Raw genomic sequence first — 22,121 nt, forward strand, 5'->3', positions numbered from 1 at the left:
GAATTAAGAGCTTTTATCAATTTTATTGATTATTTTTATTTTATTTTTAGCAACCCGAGGTAAAGGAAATAAATGAAATGAAAAAAAAATTAACATTTCAGCATTTGACACTAACTTTTTTAAACAATTTTCAATTCTTATTTTTTATTTTTTAAAATTTTGATTTTTTTCTATCAAGGGCCTGTCAGGGGATATTTTTCTGTTGCATTCGAAATGTCGGCTTTCCACAATTCTATTGTTCAATATATTTGACATTATTTTTCTATTAATTGACACTTTTTTCTAACGTTTGTTGTTTTTTTTTTCTATCAATGGCATAGTCAGAAATTTGTTCAAGGATGAATTTTTCTGTTGTAATCAAATTAATTGATTTTGACAATTAATGCAATTCTAACGATTTACGTTTATTTTCTAAGGTGCAACGTTTTTTTTACGATTTCCGTTTTCTTTTTAAAACTTAACGATAATTCTAATGGTTGACATTCCTTATTTAGCATTTGAAATTAATTCTAACGTTTGACGTTTATTTTCTTAAGTTTTGATTTTTGATTGTAATGTTTAAAAATATCCTCTTTAGATTTTTTTCATATAAGTTTAATTCAGTTTAAACCTTTTAATAATTTCTTTTGACACCTCAGAAAAAAATCTGACTCTTCTGGCTTCACCTTATTTTTTATCGTTTAACCTTTTTTTAACGTTTTACAATTTCGCATTTTAAATAATTTAATTAATAGCCTTATTTTTAGCATAAATTCATTGACTTCTTACTGATAAATGCGTTCTTGTTTTCAGAATGTAAAATAATATTTATGAAGAATTTAAGAAAATAATTTTTAAAAAATCTGCATTTATACTGGAACACCCTATGCTTAGCAAGTACACCTCAAAGAGTTTTCCTTTCTAAATTACTTTCAGCGACATCTTCTGACACAAAGCATTTCCTCAACAAGCGCGCATGCCTCAAGTATTTTTTAAATAATAAAAATCGTTGAGCAAGAATGAGATTTTTCACTTCACGTCCTCCTTATCAACTTCTCATGAAACAATTCCCCCCATTGTAATTTATAATCTGGCGATTCGTGAATGAATGAGTGATAAATGCGGCCGAACTCATGCGCTATCACATTAAATTGTATATATGTATACAAATATAGTATAATCTCTCATAAATATTGTTTGTACTTATAAAATATTTTGAAATTCCGCAATTTGGTGTCATTTACCTCATTCTTTTTTGTCTAGAGAGAATTTGCAGTATATAAGGAAGAATTGCGTTTCCCGCGTGAAGAGTAAATTTTGACTTTTTTCTTTCGGGGTATGCGCGCGATAGCATTCGTTGTATTTATCAAATAATATGTGAAGTACACAGACGGTATTTATGGGTCAAATGATTGAGAATTGGACAGTGTGTAATATTGTATGAAATGACAATGTTGCCGTAATCTATTGAAAAAAAAAAGATCTTGTATCAACTACCAGAACAAATAAAGAACTTTTGACATGACGGAATAGCTGCTGGAAGGACAAAGAAGTTATTACTTTTACCTGTAAGATAAGTTAAAGAGGTTGACTTGACTTTCTAGATTAATTAATTTCCCGTGGGTTTTCTTGAATTATTAATACAAAATCTATTTTAGGGATCTGATACAGAAATATTTGTCCCAGCCCGGCATTGTTCCATATCATATCGCCGTGCGTTTTATCAGCGCGAATTTTGTGCGTATCAGAAAAAAATTCACAAACCTTTTCTAAGCGTTGCAGTATTCAAAATTTATGCGTTTTTCTAACGACATTTGGTTATTTTAACGTTTTTGCTGATCTAAAGTCGATAAAAGGATAGAATGGAGCAAAAGGATCCTTTTTTGCTTTGAATTTTCTTAAATTTTTGTCACAAAATTGTCGAATTTATTAAAAGAAAATCTAAGAAGGGTAATTTGTAAAGAAGGTTTTACGCACCTGTGTCACGTACTATCAAATGGATCTCTTATCATTGGCAAAGAATGCGAGTCTCTTTATTGAAGCAGACTTAACCGTCTAAACCAGTACTTTCGTGGCATTCGCAAAGGTAAGATCGTTTCTCAGAAAATGATAAGGATTTCTTAGTACAGCCTAGAAGTGATAGATGAAAATCTTTTTAAAAAAAAGTCCAAAGTTTTTGAGAATGTGAAGATGATCTCCTTTTTTCTGGATTGAATCTACCTACAATTATTTTATTAAAAACCGTAATTAAGGATACAGGTTTAGTAAAGAAAATTCCGTTAAAGTGAAAAAGAAAGGGATTCATGTTTAGTAAAACCGGTAAAACCAACATAAGGATATTGCGGAAAATTCAAAGAAACCTTTTGGCTCTCCGGTTTAACTTTTAAGGACTTTCAACAAAGGAAATTTCTAGAAAAAAATGATCAAGTTGCGTAATTTTTATCACAGCAAAAAAAAATTCATCAGTGTACTGATAAGTGGAAACACCCAGTTACAGTAAAACATTCCCAGTATCTGCAGAGTAACAACTATAAAAGCACATAAATCATCTGAGTGGATTTCGAAAACTGGCCCTCCAGACTCACTATCAATTCCTTGTACTTGATTACCTCTCATCAATTACAAAAAAAAATTTCCTGAATTAATGAAAAGACATTGTCTTACAAAGGAGAATTTCGATAAGACGTTGTGAAGTTTTGAAACAAAAAATGTTGGTGGTTCTGGTATTGAAATAAGCCGATCTTTAATTATGTTCTTTCATTTGATTTCTTATCATGAATTTCTTGAGAAGATAAATTTCAATGACCAACCCAATAAAATGTACGCACATTTTATCACACCATGTGCCCAGTAACCATTTTCACTTCCCCAATCATAAATGTGTAAGGTTTGTACACCTATCGCATGAATAGTGTGACCTAATTTCCCATTAAGCTTCCTTGCGTATCACGCTAAAAATTCGATTGGTGCACTTTACTTGTGCATAGAATGATTGATGTTGAGATAAGGAAATAGCTTGATTGCTTTTGTTGTTGTTCTATCCCCATTAGATGCGCACTTTGGTGATAGGATTAGTGATATCAGCAACGCTGGTGGCCCTAATTGAGGCAGCACCGCCGGAGCTTTGCAAAGAAGTCGAAGAGAATGAGCCAAAATGTGAGGAAACCGAATACGAGCAGTACATGAAGTGCGTTGAAGAGCGCAAAGAACGAAGAAAGAAGCGTCAAGTTGTCTGTCCATTTGCACAGCAGCAAATGTTACAGCAACAACCGCAGTTGCAGTACGTTCCTGTTGCGTACAACACCAACTGCGAAGATTATAGATTGTGCGTAATTGGATGCCAAAATAATGCGACCTGCATAGCCCTCTGCCCACAGTGCCCTATACCTGTGCAGCAAGTATCCTATCAACCCAATCAGGGTTGTGCAACGGAGTACAACAGCTGTCTCGGGAATTGCCAAACAAACCTCAACTGCCAGACTGGATGCCAACAATTGTGCTCCAACGAGTACAAATCCGTCGTTATTCAGGGCACAAATGGGAGTCCGGATAATCGAATTGATACACCCATTGTCCCAGGAAGGAACATCACAACAGTCATCAAGCTAAACAACTACATCAACAATACGAATGTTGTTAACGTACCAACCAATGTTAATGCAACGCATGTCAATAACATCCACATCTACACCAATTCATCACGTACTGGAGGTAAATACGGACTAGGATACTCTCAGAAGGGCGACTGTTGCCTGTCTGTTCGACCCAAGTCCTGCCATGCCTCGTCTGAAGGTTATCGATGCCACCATAAGAGGCGTCGTACCTGTGGTTCACAATGCAAGTCAAGACTCATTCATGCTGTACCCCGAAGAAGGTGCTCAAGTTCAGGTTCATGCGAGGAAAGGGTTGCCTATGTTCCCCAACCAAGACCACGATGTGTGCATCAACGACAGTGGCCATATGTGAATTGCGGTGGACACAGAGAGTCCTTCTGTGAAGGATGCTACGATCACTACGGGTAAGAGTAGTTTCAAGCAAAATATATTGCAATTACTTTAATCTAGTCTGCTTTCTTTAAACTTGAATAGTCTAAGAAAATACAGACTCAGAACAAGACTGACCCTCTGTTCTAAGTAATTAAGGGAAAATATCTGAATAGTAGCCTGAAAACTCTTATGAAAAACTATAAAACTTTAATCTGTTTTATCTTACTCAATAACCTTAATATCCCGTACTAACAAGATAACAGAATGAAACTGAAACGTGCTTTAACATAGTCCAGATGCCCAGTTATACATAGTTTCATAAAACAAGCATGAGTTATTTTGTTATATGCCTGTTGTATTGATCGTAACTACCTAAACATCTTATAGTTTGTCGAAAGAGATTTGACTACAGTCTTACAAAGTATTAAGGAATCAAATAAGGCCATTAGACAGGTATTAAAAACATATTAACCTTGATTGATTTGTACACATTTCGATATAAAACTTTTACGCAAATGAAGAAAAGCGCCAATCGCAGCTTAAAGCTCACAAATCTGTTAAGATGACTAAAGGCAGTAATGCATGTTTGAATTTTATTTAATATTCCAGATACGGATACGATGGCTACTACGGAGGACATGGTCCCGAATGTCACGGCTGCTACGACGATGGTTTTGAATATGGGCAAATGTATCGCCGAGGTCCTGTACTGCGACCATATTACTACCACGAACCACCTTGCTGGCTAACTGGAACATGCTACGATGGTTACGACGTTGACTGCGGCTATGGGTGCTACGGACATGAGTACATTGACCCAGCATGGGGATTTGCACCACACCGTCCACACTATCCACACTATCGTCCTCAACCTAGACCACCTATGTGGGAAGTAGAGTCAGAAGGTGGTGGCCTACCTGAAGATGCTGAAGAGGAGGGCTTCATTGAGGGTCACTTCAACGAAACCGACATCAATGAAGATGAATTCGACATGCCAGTACAGAAATGTAAAATCATTGGGGATGACAATACCATAACAATCAGGAACTGCACTGAGGAAGATTTGAGGGGTAACCCCTATGCTACGAGACCTGCAGGTAAGTTTCCCCACTACAGGGATGACGAAGAGCAAATGTTCTATCGCCCGATGTACGACTACGATCCATACTACTATCACTACAATCATCATTCTCCAAGACGAATGCACTCTCACAGCGTGAAGCAAAAGACACAGAAGAACACGGAAATTCCGTGGGATGATGATATCCATTCTGGAGAACGTGGTAACGATGACTACGATGATTTGTTTTAGAAAGACAAAAAGTGTTCAAGTTTTAATGTAACCCGTTGAATCCCACATACGTCCTTTAACCCTTACCCTCATTGATATACGAAAATAAGTTTAATGGTTAAGGCAGAGATCATACCTAAACCTGTTAGACTTAAAAAGTTTAACAGTTCTTCAATGTAAAATTATATAAGAAAAAAAAACTATTTTCCGGGTTTCAGTGTGTTCAGTTTTTTATAATTTACATTTCGTTCTCATAAAATGTAACTATTATAAAATAAAGAAAACAAGAGAAAAATTGTTTTATTTTTTTTTTAATTCTGTGCTCAATTTTTTAATTTATTTGATAAATAATTTGTTTCTTCAGAGGTTCTGATTCTACGTGACATTAGAAAGTCGAAAGGTTAGTCAGATTTTTCCTAGATCTCCTAACTATTTTTATAGAATTTTACAGACTTATTCCCGATTTATTCAACTCTAGGATTAACCTGTTTTGACCTTTAACCTGCATTTAACGGACACCCAGAAAAGGATCATCCATAATTTTTTTGCTTTGAAAACTACACGTTGGTCTTTAATGGGTTAAGTAAACTGGAGCGAATTTCAAAGAAGAAACAAACTAAAATTCGTAAGAGTGAGATAAAGAATTTGTGATGAATTTCATTAATTCTCCCAAGAAAGAGTTATTAATTCGCTCAATCGCCATATTTTCCGTACGAAAAAAAAATCTTATCAAAAGTATTTCAGAGAAATTCCCATTTTCCAAAAAAAAATATGGTTTTGGTTTGAAATTCCATAATTAGACGATTAAATAACCGTATAGGGGAGACCGGGGTAAAAATAGTCATTTTGGAATTTTCAAATGCCAATTTCTCCCAAAATATAAATCGGAAAAATCGGAAAAAAATTAGGGTGCAAAGCCTTACCAACCTATAATTTTTGACAGTAATTTGGAGGTTATCCGATCAGTACTTTAGGAGTTAAAAATGAAAATAGATTTTTGGCCCATTTCCCAAACTTTTGCGTATTGAGAAAAACGCGTTTTCCGAAGTTTTCCTTCAGCAATTTTCCAATCTGATAATTTTTCTCACTAGCTGGGTTACTACAGAAAACATTGCCAAGGTGTATTCTTCAATAACTTTTAATGATTTTTCTCTACAATTTTTTGAATCAAAACATACCCCTTGGGGTAGATCTAGTCATCCCATGTAAATCATATGGGAGATCGAAATTTTTGGCATATTTTCCATCCATTTGTTGCAAAATGACGTGATTGAGAAAATCGCAAAATTCTCTGTTTTAGTGCGTATAAAAGTGAAATTCCTTGTCGCGGATCAAAAGGTGAGAAGTTTAGCTATCAACTACTATCAATCTCTCAGTTGGAAAATCTTTGGAAATGTCGGAAAATTCGACCGACTTTATTTAGCCAACTGGTGACTATATTTACCCGCCGCGTTTAAAAATAGTCAGAAGCGGAAGGGTTTAGGAAAAGCTCGAAAACTCATATTTCCCGGGGAGATAGAGAAAAGTGGTCTGAGACAAAGTTGTAGGCCAGGAAATTTCCTATAAGAATGACCTATCGAGGAAATTTTCTTGTCCTTGGGGAATCCTGCAGATAAGGATTTATGCAAATTGACTATTTTTACCCCGGTCTCCCCTAGATATTTTTATTTTATTGCTCTTCTACAGATTAGAAAATTGCGTAACTTGTTCGCAAGTGCGTGAAATAAAAATAATAAATATGTAAACATTTTTTGTGAAATTTCTTAGTCTTTCTTGAAGTTAATGAGTTTCGCAATCGAAAAAATTCTAAAATTATCCCATTTGATATTTTGACCTTAGAGATTTCTTGAAAAATAAATGAAATTGAACTTATTTCTTTCAAAATTTATGAAAAAGCTTTTTCCAAAGTTTCGTTGGAAAATGTACAAAATTAGTGCCAATCTCTCATGTTTTCCCTAGAACTTTCTACTTCTCTTGAAATTTTTACGTAAATTAAAAATTTTCAAACTAATTTAGATTCTAATTTAAAGAGTCATCAAGAAAATTAGGAAACCATTTTTATTTTAACCCACAACGACAAAAACTCCGGAAAGAAAATCAAGCACAACAACACAAGTCCAAATATTTGCAAAATTATAATTTTACAAACATATGTACATAGTAAGTATATAGTGTAGGTACATAATAATTTATTTCCAAAATATGCCCAGAATTTTGACCCTTTATAGTGTAAAAAAACCGGGAAACCCAATATTATGTGTAGCTAACACTCCATGATAATGAACTTTATTTTAATTTATTTACGAATATAACTTCAGAGGGCATAACGCCAATTTTTTGTGTGATAATTACAAATTAATATATATAGATAAGACTTTGTGGGAATGTTTTAAGAAAAACGGGATCTTGACACTTATTTGACCCTTTCATACGTAATATCACGAATTTTTAAGGAAAGATAATATTCACAGAACATTATATTCGATGATCATCCAAAATTTTAGTTCAGTCTCAAATTGGACCGGGACCTGATCGGTTGGAAAAAGAATTTTCAAGTGGAATAAGTGCGGTGTTGGTGCTAAAATGAAGATTAAGTGGACTCTGGCAATTTTGTGCCTTTTCTGTGAAGTGGTTTTCCCCCAAACTGTCGTTCAAAATACCCCAAATAATACTTATACGGGCATACAAGGTTAGAATTTGTCAAAATTCCGGGTGTGACTATTTGATTTTGAGAAATAGAACAGATATTTAAAAGTTTTTAAATATTGAAAAAATTTCATATTTTCTTAAAACTTCATTTTGTTTATTTCCAACGATAGAGATGAGAAAAAAGTTGGATTTTCAATCGGAAAATTGGTTTCAATAATTTTACAAGGGCGTGTTCAAATCTCAAAATGTTCGTTAAACATTTAGGAAAAATTTCTCGAGTCTCCTACCAATCTTAATCGATTTTTAAGCATTAATTTCACATTCAATCCATTTTCCTGGTTAAAATTAATTCAAAATTCACAAAAAGTAACGATTTTCCGGGGTAGAGTATCCCTCTTTACTTTTCTTTATTACTAATGTTTCGGACAATTTACTTTCTTCTTGAATGTGTTAAATGATTTCAATTTAAACCACGTAACCAAACGAATTTCTACATGGACATTAAGCTTTTCTTTTGTATTCATTGTCGTGGCGGCGAAAAAGAAAATTTTTTACTTTTCCGACTAAAAATTCGATTTTTGTTCCCTTTTTCTTCCAACAATTGCTTCATTTAATGAAGAAAAAAATCTTTAAAAAATTGATTGAATTCTTAATAAGTTAACTAAAAAGAACTGTGCGAATCATCAGTGATTGAGTATTAAAATTAATTTCTTATTTTAAATTGGCCTATTATTACTATAATTCCTATAATTATTAGGTAGATAACTCTCGACAATTAGTTGGTGTTCCACTTCGTGGCCAACACCAAGTATTGTAATCGTCGGATTTTCCGACCACCTCAGATCGGGCTCAAACTTGGTATGAGCACGTTTCAGACAACCTACATTCCAAAACTGGTGGTGGAAAATTTTTGATCCGGCCGGCCTGCCGGCCTGCCGGCCTGCCGGTGGTCCATACTTTGTCTTATAACTCGAGAATGGTAGAAGATAGAGACTTCCGGTTTGAAGTTTTCTATAGAAATGTGGGTGTAAAATTTCATTTTTTCGCATTTTCAAAATCCAAGATGGCCGCCGTCCGCCATTTTGAACTACCATCAACCACTTCCCTTACAGCTAGAGGTCTGAAATTTTAGTATGTTGTAGAGCTCAGTGAGATATTTTTATCGATAATTCATACTTGAAAATCGGTCAAGCGGTTTAGCAAATATGGCGGCCCAAAGTAAAAAGTGTTTTTTCGATATAACTCGAGAACGGCTTGACCGATTTTGACCATCTTGGTATCAAATGAAAGGTTTCAAGAAGCCCTACAACTGTCTAGAACATTTCAAGTTCCAAAAACATCCGCAAGAGGCGCTAAAATCAAAAACAAAAATTGCCTAACTTTAAGGGGCAATATCTCCGAATCCCCATTAGGCAAATCTTTTAAATTTTGATATGTTGTAGCAGGACTAATAATCTTGCACCAGTCCAAAAATGAAGAAAATCTATGTCGCCGTTTAGAAGATATAGCCATTTGAAAAATTCTTGAATTTGAAAAGTTCTAATAGCCATATCTCTTGAACGGCTTGTCCGATTTTTCTGAACTTGGTATCAAATTAAAGGTTTTGCAATTCACTATAACTTTCTAGAACATTAGAACCCTGTAAAACCATTCTTTTAGGGCAAAAAATGCCAAAAACTGTTTCAGTAAAACAAATAGCCGCCATTTTGTGTTCTAGAGGTCACCTTGAAATGTATCGAAATATATGTCAGATTATAGTTTATTTCAAGACCTTTCCAAAACTGGTCAATAAATTTCTGTAGGTGTTATAGAACCAGAGATATGACCATTTTTATCCATCAAATTGCTCAATTTCACAAAAAAAAACAACTTTGCCTACTAATTCTGCTCACAAATCGCACTACAACGCATAAACAAACTTCTACACGTTGTGGGATACCAACTCTTATAACTGGACGCGTTATGATTGACTTTTACTTTTTAACTTTGAGTGCATAAAAATTGTAAAAAAGAAAAGTCAATCTTCCCACGCGTTAAATGTATTCAATTCAAGAAAATTTGTTAAAATTTCTTGTTCGAAACAAGAGAATTAACTTTACTATACAATTTTAAAGTCAGACTATTTGCGCATATCTCGGTTAAATTAATTCATATCCTCATTAATAAGCAAATCATTTAGTGTTGAATTTGATCAAATTATTTAATTTCATCACACAACTTCTGATTGAGGTAATCTAAATCGAATATTTTATTTGCTGAATCTTACTAGGATTAAAAAGTTATGCAAGTAGCTTCTATGCTAAAGATTCTAGATTTTGTGTGGACGTTGAAATCATTGTTCAGAATGTTTAAGAATCCACCACCTATTTGAAAGAGGATGAATGGATCTTAAAGAATCTGAATTTTTTAAATCAATTATTTACAACCGGAGATTTTCGAAATTAAATCAAAATACAGAATATTCTTTCATAACAAAGTATTAATGTGATAAATTTATTCTTTTTTCTTTAAATAACTGAACCATAGGTAGGCCTATATGTACAGGCGGTTATGGCGGTTCTAGTTGTACAACAACCATCGTTGCTCCTGTTACTTTAAAATGCCCTGCTGGATTTGCATTATCTAACAATCAGTGCATTAGTTCAACAGTAAGGACTATAACTGCGGAGAAACTTATTGGTTGCCCTAGTGGATATACCATGCAAAATAATCAATGTGTACGCACAACTTCGAGTCAAACTACTGCTTCCTATGTCTGCCCTGAAGGCTATACTTTGAGTGGTATGCAAATTGTCTCAACCGGCCACAACAATAATTTCAGCATGACCTAAAAAAATTTTCTTCATTTAGGAAACTTGTGCTATCCACCTCAGGGGCCTGTGTTGCCACCTACTCCACCTATCCTGCCACCCCCACCACCCCCATCAGTGCCACAACAGATTTGTCCTACTGGATACACCTTTAATGGAGCAACGTGTGTACAGAATATTCCTCAATGTCCAACAGGATATCAGTTTTCTGGTGGAATGTGCCATCCCGTTTGTCAGACACAAACGGGTGGGTGGAATTATGGTCAAACTGTTAATCCACCATGTGCCTATCCAAACGCCGTTTCTATTTTTGGAGTTCAGCGAAATAATCCTTGTTTGACAAATCCTGTACCATCAATTCCTGTACAATCATTTCCTGTACAATCATTTCCTGTACAATCATTTCCTGTTCAACCTGTACAACCTTGTGGTCCACCTGTACCACCTTATGTTCCACCTGTACCACCTTATGTTCCACCTGTACAACCAATTGTTCCACCTGTACAACCAATTGCTCCACCTGTACAACCAATTCCTGAAACACCTCCTGTTCAACCCTTACCCCCAATTTCTCCAACTTTGAAATGTCCCCCAGAATACGAACTAATTGATGGTTTGTGCAAAGATAAACTAATCCAAGTAGAACGGCCAATTGAACAGTGTCCTATGGGATTTATTCTCATCAATAATGAGTGCAGGAAGGATATTGTTGATGTTATTAAAAGTCCAGTTGAATTAGGTTGTCCAGAAGGCACAACTTACACACCACAAGGCTGCGTCAGGCAGACGTGTGTTAATCAAAATCAAAATCAGACCTGTGTTTACCCAACGTTTCCGACGTATCCTCATACTAATGAACATTTCTCAAGCTCAAATCCTCTCTCTAATTCCATCAATAACCACAATCCAATCAATGTAACGTCTAATGTAAATGCCAACAGCACAAATCATGTTATCGTTCACTTGTATACACAAGAAGGGGAAACTCGCGTTGTAACTGGTACTGATGGAAAGCACACTGAGACTGTAATTCCTCAACCCCCTAAACCAACACCGCCTGTAGAACCAAGACCTCCTGTCCATGAAGAAGACAAATGTTGCACAATTGTCTCACCACGTATATGTAAACCGCAGCAAGATAGTTCATGGAAGTGCTTCCATCGCAGGAAGCAAGTTTGCTCGCCCATGTGTGATCGGCAAGTGATGTACCTTCGTCCATCTCGGCCAGTCTACCAACCACCTGTTATGGTTGTTCCTCCAATGAGAACTCGTCCCTGCAATCACTGTAGCTACAGAACTATGCATGGTACCTACTTAAATTATCAGCCTTGACAGACCAAGAATTTCGGTTACGAAGACTTAGGGCTGCGTTCATTCTTTCCAATTTGTGGGAAAAGCTCAGGGAATAATATTTGAATAAGTAGCTTCGCTTTTCTTGCTGCTACGCTAGCAGTAGTTTTATTTCTTAGTTAGCAGTTTACAAACAATTTCAATTGATGAGTTACTGCTCATTTAAGCAGTAAGTTCCAAAAACAAACTTTGCAAAATGCGGCCAGTAACAGAATAAGAGCTGCAAGTCTACACTTACTGGGAGCTCCCCAGCTGGGAAAGGAATGAATGCAATCTAAGTTCCGTCCAAAGTTCTAAAATTGTCAAGGATAGAAGCTTTAGTTGTTTTGAACCAATCTTGATCAGATGTTCTTTTGTAGACTGCTCAGGCTGCCAAATGAAACGAGGCTACTGCCCACAGTACTGTTCTTCCTATCAGTGTTCATCAGCATCTGAATGCGGCTATATGAACCAGGATTCATATTGTAATGAATACGGTGGAGAAATGTGCTCTTCCGACTACGGCTGTCTTGAAGGAGAATACTGTGACTACTGATACGAGAGCTGAGTACAAAAAAATTAATCAAAGGAAAACCCATTTATTTGACCTTTATATAACCATATCATTCGAAATTAATGATTACAAAAAATATCAATTTTGATAAAGGATTAAAAAAATAAATTGCTTCCGACAAACGATTTAGGAACTCATTAAATTAACGGAGTAAGTAAAAAATTGAAAATAAAAAATCTTAAGATTGAAACTTTTTATGCTCTAGCTTTATCGGTTTTCTTGATAACGTATACTCTTATGTTTTTTTTAAACTAAGAGTTCCTCGAAATAACTGGGATATTACTAATAAACTGCCATTAGTTGACTTTTTAATCAATTTGTAGATTTTTATAAACAAGTGAATGAATAATTAATAAAGTTTTACAAGAATGTAATAGGTACGAAAATGTTTTTCTTTGATTTCTTCTTGGATTGTTTATTTTTTCAACAAAAAAAAATACTGATAATTTACATAATACACCACACTACGCTATTTATAGTAGTTGGTGTTCCTTCCTATCTTTTACTCCATTTATTTCCTCATTTCCATTTTTTGACATCAAATTGAAATTCGCCAGATATTTTTTGTTGAATCTAGATTTGTTCATTTTACTATATTTAGTATTACTCAGAATTTTTGTTATTGACTTTGATTGCATAAAAATGGCAAAAACGGTTTTTCTGTTCACGAAACTCATGTATTCGGTTAAAGGAAGACTTTAGAAACTTCGTAAGAAAAATTGAAAGAACTTTTGTTAAAAGACATCTCTTAAATATTTTGAAATAACAAATTGTAAAAAAAAAATTAAAAAATTAAAGAAAGAATGTTAAAACTAAGAATTCAAGAAAACAAAACTTAATTATATGCTTAGAGATCAATCTATTTTGATTGTATAATAAACAGATTGTACGACCTATATAGTGTTGGAATAATTCCAATTTCTTTATTAATTCTAGGAAAACCCCGACACAAAACTGGATCAAAAGGTTAAGTTGCGATATTTTTCTTTTTTTTTGTCACAAAGTTTCCAAGTTCTAAAGTAGTTAATCTCAAGACTAGTTAGCATTAGTCAGCATTTTCCAGGTGTTTTATTCTACTAGCTAAAACAACCAAAATACAGGTGATAAGGTGCGAGAGACAGGTTAAACAAAAATGCCTAATGATGGCACAGATTTGCAATCGGTAGTTAGGGATCATGGTTATGACCTTTATTTCATAACACTTGATCCATGTTCTCAATAACATTAGTCTTTAAGTCTCTTTCACACACTTATCAGAAGAAATGTTCTACTTTTTAATTTTAGAATAATCATAGCTTTCTTGGACGAACTAAATATCCGGAAATATTGAGCAGATCGAAAAATGTCATGAGCATGATCTTTCACATTCATATCTCCTCTTATACTATATTCTATATAGCTATTAATATGAGTTGTAAACGCACCATAAAGTGCGAAAATGTGATCAAGTGTATGACTGATAGGCACGTAACTACATAGTATCAATATACACACTGTACCGATTTCTTTATCAAAAGATTATTTTAACAAATTCATAACATTGACACACACAAAAAACAAATTTTTTGAACGAAAATAAATCTAATTTTTGTCATAAAAAATAAATTTCCTAATTTTTGTTCTTAAAAAATATTAATTTAAAAGTCATTAGTGTTTCAATGAGAAACCAGGGCTAAAAAATCTAGAAAAATGTTTAGTAAAATCTCTAAATATAATAATATCCAACGACATAGAGAAAAATAGTTTAGTTCATTCCTATAGGAAATTTTCCACTCTACAATTTTTCCTCACATTATTTTACTCTATCTCTCTGGGAAACATGATATTTTAAGCTTTTCCTATGCATTAGTCTTCCTTTCATTGATATACATAAATTCTCTGAAGAAAATCTCTAACTAAGCTAATAAGCAGCAAATTAAAATTAACAGTGTAAACTTAGTAGTAAAAGTGCAAGGACTTTATTTGACCTCTTGCACTATCGGAAATTGAAAATAACTTTAAATTCATGTCATTATCCCACGAGATCTTCAGTTTCATTCCGGACATGATCGTGATTAGATGCAAGTGCTAAGAATTTAAAGGCAGTGAAAATTGTTACCCCAAATGGATCTCTTGTGGATTTATTCTGTATTCTGTTTAATTTTGAGTGTGACCCAACCGTTTGCTAAAAGCCAATGTTAGTTGAATGATTTATAAGTTAAATAAATAGTTTGTTTTTTCAATTTTTAAGGAATTGTTCGGGAGATAAAATTGATTTTCTTCTTGCTAAAAAAGATCATTCACTAATAAATCAAAGAAATTCGTGGTATTTAACCTTTGGAATGCGGAGGCCTTGGTAGTTACGTAGAATCCGAAGGTGGGGTCGTTGAACGACCCCAAAAAGAAGGCCAATTTTCTCTCAAACTATACAACCTGGAGTTGTCGGGTTAGTGCCTATAAATTCCTTATATAGTCCTCTTGCACCCTGCACCACAAATTCGCCGCCCTAAAATACTTAGAAGGAGATATTAGGGAAAAACATTTTTCAATCATTTTTCACAATTTATTTTTGAGAAATTTGCCAAGAAAGTTAACCCCAACTGCAATTTTTTTTTCACTCTTCCCCACATTCCCCTCACTTCCCGCAACGTGATAAATGGCAATATTTCTCGAATATTCTTTATTGTTTTGCACATTAACATGCTTCTAATTATGTTTTATGTTGTTTATGCTCTAAGAAATTTTCCGCAACATGGCCGTTACACCAATTTTTGAATTCCCTTCTTCTACATTTTCCTTAATAACTTTTCTTGTGGTGGTCGGATTGAGCTGAAATTTTTACACAACCTCCTCAGATAACCAAGGAACTTATTTCCAAAAGATGGGAACGCTATCTTTTATATTTATTGAGTTATAGCACGAAATATAGCGCTGGGGTCGTTCAACGACCCCGCTCCGCATTCCAAGGGTTAAGTTGATAAAAAAAATAGTTCTTAAAAAAGTTATATTAAAATTATAAGTTTTGCTAATCTAGAAAGTTTTTAAAGGGGTAAATTATGAAAAATTAATAGATTTTACAACAGTTTTATATTAAAATTCTTTATTCTTCGAGTGAAATCTTTAAAAATATTTACGCACCAATAGAATGCTAATTGAATAATTTTAATTTTAATTTATTTTCTTAGCTATCACGGGAAGTAGCTATGAGTGTTTTAGGACTGTTGTTCAACCACTATCAAGGCAATGTGCACCGGAATTTGCCATAGATGGGAAATTCTGCATCAGAACGGAAATAAAGTATTCAAAAATTCAACCAGTCCCTAGTTGTCTTCCTGGTTACACATTCTCAAATGAAAATAATCGTTGCTATAAAATGACAAATACTTCAATTTGTGTTCCTCCTTCCTGCCCACACGGATACAAACTAAATGGTAAATTATATTCTACAGAGCAAAATGTTTAGTTCAGGAAAAATTGGGAAATATTGGATAATTATTTTTCCCTTTCAGGAAGTCTCTGTATCGTTGATTCTAGTGTTTCTTCCGTTTCTTCATTCTCTTGCGTTGCTGCTTGTCAATGCCCCGATGGGTTTTCCTTCGACGGTGTTTTTTGTGCTAAAAATAATTTTATGTGTCCCCTTGATTATCCATTTTCGTACTACAGTTGTGGATCAATTTCCGCTTCAACTACATGTTGTTTACCACTAAATATACAACAATCATTCGAATATCGTCTTGAAATATACCGAGTTAATGCAACAATTCCAAGACCTCCAACAACCAATGTACCTCCCAGTAAGCCATTACAATGTTCCGCAGGGAGCGTACTTATAGGGAATTGCTGTAGAGGATTCATTGATGTGCAAGATATTCAGCCACCAACTGAGATTTGTACCAATGGGTACTATTTGGAAAATCATCAATGCCTAAAGCAATTAACTATTGTTACAAAGCAACCACCTGAAATTCAATGTCCACCTGGAACAATTAAATCAGATTGTGAGTGTTTAATGGAAAAATGTTGCAACGGTACGGAATCGACGACAACGACGCAACCACCAACATCGCCGACGTCGCCTACATCGCCTACATCGCCGACATCGCCGCCATGGACTTCATCGACGTCGAATACGACAACAAGTCAGACAAATTATACATGCTGGGGCGGCTCTTGCTATATCAATAACGTTAATTCAGTTAACGTAGCTACCAACGTTAATACTAACAGCGCAACCAACGTTTTAGTTCATCTAACAGAAGGGGGAAAGACCAGCATTCAAATTCATAATGAAACAACGAACCAGCAAGGTACTACGCCAGGTACTACGCCTGGTACTTCGCTAGCTACTACGCCAGGTACTATGCCAGGTACTACGCCAGGTACTACGCCAGGTACTACGCCAGGTACTGAGTCACCTTCCACCTCAACTGTTGGACATCCTTGCTGTGTCATTGTCTCTCCTAGACAGTGTAAGGAGACGGACAATGGAACATGGCATTGCTTTCACAGGAAGAAGAGAGTTTGCTTACCCATATGCAGCCGATGGTCCATAATTTACCTACAACCACGCCAAATAATTTATCAACCTCCAATTATGATTGTTCCTCCCGTGAGAGTACCTCCGATGTATTGTCGCGGTTGCAGCCACAGAAGATTACATGGTTAGTAAGAATAGAGTTTGAATGATGTTCCGGTTGTTCTATTAATTCCATTCCTGCCTTTCAGATTGCTCAGGTTGTTACAGTAGAGGTTTTTGCCCTCAATACTGCTCAAACTATGAATGTTCATCTGCAGACTGCCATTTGATAAGTCAGGAAACATTTTGCCACGATTATCCTGGAGAGATGTGTTCTTATGATTATGGATGCTTCGAAGAATACTGCAGAAACTAAATTTCAACAGCTGATAGATACTCCATGTGGGCATAGATTAAAATAATTTCTGTTGAAATATTAGAAATTTCAATTTATTTAGAAAAGAGAATAAATAATTCTTATTATTTTTGCAATAATCTCTTAGCTTTTCCTCTTAACTTTTGTCCTTCTTATATAATTTTATGCGCGGGATAGGGACAGATGGAGGAAGATCCTTGATTAGACCAGCTGTAGGGCCTTTTCAAAGAAAAACAAATTTATACACCGTCTCAAGGATGTAGGATTCCTTTGTAGAGAAGTTCCGGAAGAGCTTCTTTGATCACTTCAACATAAGCTTGATTTTTGTAAATTTTTTCCTTTACATCCTTCAGACAATCTAATGAAGGATCAAACCCTTTTTCCCCATCAACATCGGAAAATTCCATGTAATACAGTGGCAATAGGCAGACGATCCAGAGAATCTCCAAAACACCAACTCTCAGCATCTCAATATTAATCTCCAGCAATGTTGGAGGCTTTCTTATGCTCTGATAGAGATGCAGAGAGTCTGCAAAAAATTCTTGATACCTCAGTAAAATTTCTCCTCTGCGCTTTCTACATTCGGCATTCCCAATTCCATACAGGAGGGAAAATAAATCGATTGCTGGTGATGCCCAGAAGGACTTCTGAAAGTCTAAGAATATCGTCTCGTTGATCTTCCCCTCACTCTTCGTGAACATTAAATTTTTTATGGTAAAGTCGCCGTGACAGAGAACATTGAATCTCCCAGGATGAGGTTGATAGGCATTCAGAAGATCCTTCATGAAGGTTTCCTTGAGAGATCCAATTTTTTCTGCATACATTTCATATCCTGGCCATGTTGCAACTTCTTCTTTGAGACAGTCGAAAGCGTCGTCAAAGAACTTTTGTATCTTTGTTACCTTTTCTGTCGTCATGCAAGAGTATTTTGTGAGATCAATTGGATGATCATATTTCTGTGAGAAGAAAAGGAAGTTTTGAATGAGAAAAATGAATTAAGAAAATAAAGAATTTACAGGAATATTTATACTCACATTGTCGTATATGTAGTAGGAGAGAGCATGGAAACTTGCTAAATGATCTATAATTTTTATGACATCATCAAAATCCAAAAATCCCCTGTGCTCTTCAAAGCCATTCCGGGCAATGTCTTCAAGAATGAGAATTTTTCGTTCTTCATTGTGATAAATAAGGCTGGAAAATAATTTGTCTTAATTTAATTGAAGAAAAAAATTATTTTGCATACCTTGGAGCAATTTCATTCATATCCCCAATCGAAAGCAATATCTGTGTCATCTCGGGAAAAACTTTAGTGTACATTTCGAACTCCCTATCAAAGAGTTGCACTTGATGAAGATTATCCTTCTCAATTTCATCAGCAGGAGGGCATTGCTTCACAATCAACGGCCTGGTTATTTCATTCTCATTTAATTTGTACGAAACAACAGCTCTGAATGTAACACTGGAAAAATGATCTCGAAGCTTAGATCCGGGAATTAATTCAAACTTCGTAATCTTGCCAAAAAAAAAGTATTATGAATCACACGTTAAGAATTTCAATACACTGTTGTACTTACTTCAATATCCTCATTCTCATCATGCTTTCGTAGAATGTCCTGAAAGAAGGATTTATTCAAGAATTCTGGAGCTTTAGCTTCACTTTTCAGTTCAATTTTCAGTCTTTTTGCTTCTGTCATTTTATATACTTTTTTTTACGCACAACCTGCACAACACAAAACTCTGTAAATTGACTGCGGAGGTGTTCACAGACTCAAAGCAAAAATTCAACTAAACTGTATGTGGTGTCCACATGCGTGACTATGGAGACTATTTGTTTGTATTTCGCCATGCGTCGAAAATTATTTAGAGTCGGATTTGCTCCGAATTTTTGTCCAAAAATGCAAAAAGTGACGTCACTATCTTGTGTGATAGAAGTATTAACGACTGTGAATAACACTATCTTGTGTTTTGAAAATATTTTTCAAAGCTCTGAAAACGCAGGAAAATTCTTTTTATTATTTCTTTTAATTTAATGATAAATTATTTTATATGCCAATTTTATGAAATTCTTGTAACGAATATCTGACCAAATAAATTCAATGTTTTCTACTCAAATACTTTTTATTAAATTTTTAATTACGATTAAAATACTTCTTACAGATTTTTTGAAATAATTTCTTGAGAAATTTCATTCTCATAATGTGAAAATTTTTAATGAGTTTTCTTGTTAAACATTAATTGAAAAGAATTTTCCATTCATTGTGCATGCTGTCCTTTTTCAAATTTATTTAATAATTGAGTTTATTCACCGTATTATGGAAAAATTTAACCGTCTCCGGATCAAATTGTTCCCTGTAGTACATATTTTTCCCATAAATCAGTGAATTAATTCTTTTACTTACATATGTAGGTAGGGGAGAGCGGGGTTAAAAAAGTCACTTAAGGGTTTAGAAAAAGCTCAAAATATCATATTTCCCAAACATATAAAGCGAAGTGTATAACTCAATTCTTTAGGATATTTCTTGCCCTACAACTCTTTCTCAGATCATTTTGTTCTATCTAGCTAGGAAATACGATATTTTAAGCTTTTTCCAAACCCTTAAGTGACTTTATTGGCCCCGCTCTCCCCTACTATTATATATTTACGACAAAATACCTTTATACAAAAGTTCCGGCAATACTTCTTTTAGCAAAGCTACAATTTTATCATTTTTATACATAATTTTCCGAACGTTTTCCATAGCTTCAGGTGTTGGGTCAGCGACTGTTTCTGCATCAACTTTTGTAAAATCCAAACAGAAGAAGGGCAGGTAGCATATACCCCACAAAATTTCGAGAATACCCATTCTCAGCATATCCATGTTGAGCTGCAACAGAGTTGGAGGCTTTGTTAAGCATCCCAGACGATTGAGGTATTCCGTGAAGAATTCGTAGTAGATTAGAAGAATTTCTTGACGTCGCTTGCGGCATGAAGCATCCCCAAAGGCATAGAGAAGGTAGATTAAGTCATAAGCTGGAGACGTCCAGAAGCACAGTTGGTAGTCCAGAAGCATCGTCTTGTCGATATTTCCTTCATTTTTGATAAACATCATATTCTTTATGTGGTAGTCTCCATGGCAGAGGACTTTAAATTCAAAATTAGCGTTTGGTTCATAAATGCTGAGAAGCTTTTTTACGAAAGTTTCATTCTGTTCGGAGAGCTTTTCGATGATTTTTTCAAATCCTGGCCAGTTCTTAGCTTCCTCCACAACATAGTTGAATCCTTCGAAGAAAACTTTCATCCTTTCTATCACAGATTCATTTATCATTGGGGTGAATTTTGTGAAATCAGCGTAGAAATTGTATTTCTGGAATGACAAATGGGACAATTTTAAAGGAGTTTTAATTCTCTGACAATCAGACTGTAAAGAAATCCTTACATTGTCGTTCATGTAGAAGGACAGAGCGTGGAACTTGGCTAATCTCTTCACAACTTTCACTGTATTATCAAAGTCAAAGAATTCCTTGTTCATTTCATACCCATACACTGAGAGGTCCTCAAAAATGAGGATAAAAGGATCTGAATCATGGTAAATTAATCTGAAATTTTTAAACACAATCGAGTTAATAAATTGTGATTTTTTCAAATTAAAATTATTTTTTTTACTAACCTTGGAGCTATTTTTTCATCATCCCCAATTGATTTCATTAATCTTTCCATATCTGGCAGAACTTCAGTGTAAAATTGTGTTTCTCTTTCAAAAACCGGCATTACTTTCAACATTTCCTTCTTCGTGCCATCATCGACAGGTATCGTTTTTACAATCAAGGACCTCGATGGAATATCCTTGCTTTGAGATGTGTAAGAAATCTTCACTCTAAACATTATGCTGAGAAAATGATCACCGGCTTTCGTTCCCGGCGCTATTTGGAGGCTTCTTATCTACAAAATATACCAACATTTCCTTCTTCATGTATTTCACAACGATGTATAACTTCACATACCTTTAGTGTGCTATCATTTTCGGTTTTCTGAAGAACACTTTCAAAAAAATCTTGATTTAAAAAATTCGGAGGCGTTTCTTCATCTTTACTGTAATTTACTTCTTTGGAATTATTTTCCATTGTTGATAGTACAAGAAAATCTTTAACAAAAAATAAATAATTCTGCCGGTGTTGTATCTTACGCAGTTGAAATGAAACTAGCCACATTGGGGGGATCCCAATTTGCTTTTACATGAATACCATGCTTTTACGCATGATGAAGAAATGTTTGTGTGAACCCACACAAAAAAAAGTTTTTTGGATGTGTTTCGGTCTAAATATAAATACATTGAAATAATACACATGATGCTCTATATAACGAACAATTTATTAAAATCATTTGAATCATCACAAGAAAAATGTATGTAGCACAAATTCTATGAACTTTATTTCTTTTTAATAAAAAAAATAATATTTGTGTTTAAAAACCATTAACCTGCTAAAGATTTATTAAGAGATATTGTTCGTTATATAGTAATACTCCTGTATCTCACCCACACATTCAGAGAATAATTATCTGAATACAGCTTCATTATCAAGGTTTTTTCATACATAAAAAAAAAGTCAAATACTTTGACAAACTTTTACATAGGAAATGAAAAACTAAAC

General features: G+C 34.5%; 5 protein-coding genes across 6 annotated transcripts in view; 4 read left to right on the plus strand and 1 right to left on the minus strand.

Annotated features, from left to right (window-relative positions):
* LOC129792167 (alkaline phosphatase-like) overlaps positions 1-22,121 on the plus strand; it is a 531,254-nt gene that overhangs the window by 469,491 nt on the left and 39,642 nt on the right. The gene's annotated exons all lie outside the window — the stretch shown is intronic.
* LOC129792076 (uncharacterized) lies at positions 1,638-5,551 on the plus strand. Its single transcript, XM_055830800.1, has 3 exons — positions 1,638-2,065; positions 3,030-3,997; positions 4,575-5,551. The coding sequence occupies exons 2-3, from the start codon at positions 3,030-3,032 to the stop codon at positions 5,275-5,277; spliced, it is 1,671 nt and encodes a 556-aa protein (XP_055686775.1). The 5' UTR covers positions 1,638-2,065; the 3' UTR covers positions 5,278-5,551.
* Positions 7,760-12,992, plus strand: LOC129792017 (uncharacterized). The gene is made up of 4 exons (XM_055830735.1): positions 7,760-7,945; positions 10,432-10,686; positions 10,756-12,021; positions 12,425-12,992. The coding sequence occupies exons 1-4, from the start codon at positions 7,840-7,842 to the stop codon at positions 12,598-12,600; spliced, it is 1,803 nt and encodes a 600-aa protein (XP_055686710.1). The 5' UTR covers positions 7,760-7,839; the 3' UTR covers positions 12,601-12,992.
* On the plus strand, positions 14,647-17,602 carry LOC129792117 (uncharacterized). Of its 2 annotated transcripts, XM_055830907.1 has the most exons (5): positions 14,648-14,794; positions 15,783-16,028; positions 16,107-16,928; positions 16,965-17,258; positions 17,323-17,602. In XM_055830907.1, the coding sequence occupies exons 1-5, from the start codon at positions 14,722-14,724 to the stop codon at positions 17,487-17,489; spliced, it is 1,602 nt and encodes a 533-aa protein (XP_055686882.1). In that variant the 5' UTR covers positions 14,648-14,721; the 3' UTR covers positions 17,490-17,602. The 2 variants fall into 2 exon arrangements, with proteins under 2 accessions (XP_055686873.1, XP_055686882.1); XM_055830898.1 differs by having other exon boundaries at positions 14,647-14,794; positions 16,107-17,258.
* Positions 17,542-21,664, minus strand: LOC129786948 (uncharacterized). Its single transcript, XM_055822213.1, has 8 exons — positions 21,474-21,664; positions 21,140-21,411; positions 20,909-21,068; positions 20,136-20,836; positions 19,067-19,196; positions 18,736-19,004; positions 18,524-18,683; positions 17,542-18,445 (listed from the first exon to the last, which is right to left on the minus strand). The coding sequence occupies exons 1-8, from the start codon at positions 21,591-21,593 to the stop codon at positions 17,741-17,743; spliced, it is 2,517 nt and encodes an 838-aa protein (XP_055678188.1). The 5' UTR covers positions 21,594-21,664; the 3' UTR covers positions 17,542-17,740.

The sequence above is a fragment of the Lutzomyia longipalpis genome, chromosome 1 (genome assembly GCF_024334085.1).
Source record: "Lutzomyia longipalpis isolate SR_M1_2022 chromosome 1, ASM2433408v1".
Lineage (NCBI taxonomy): Eukaryota > Metazoa > Arthropoda > Insecta > Diptera > Psychodidae > Lutzomyia > Lutzomyia longipalpis.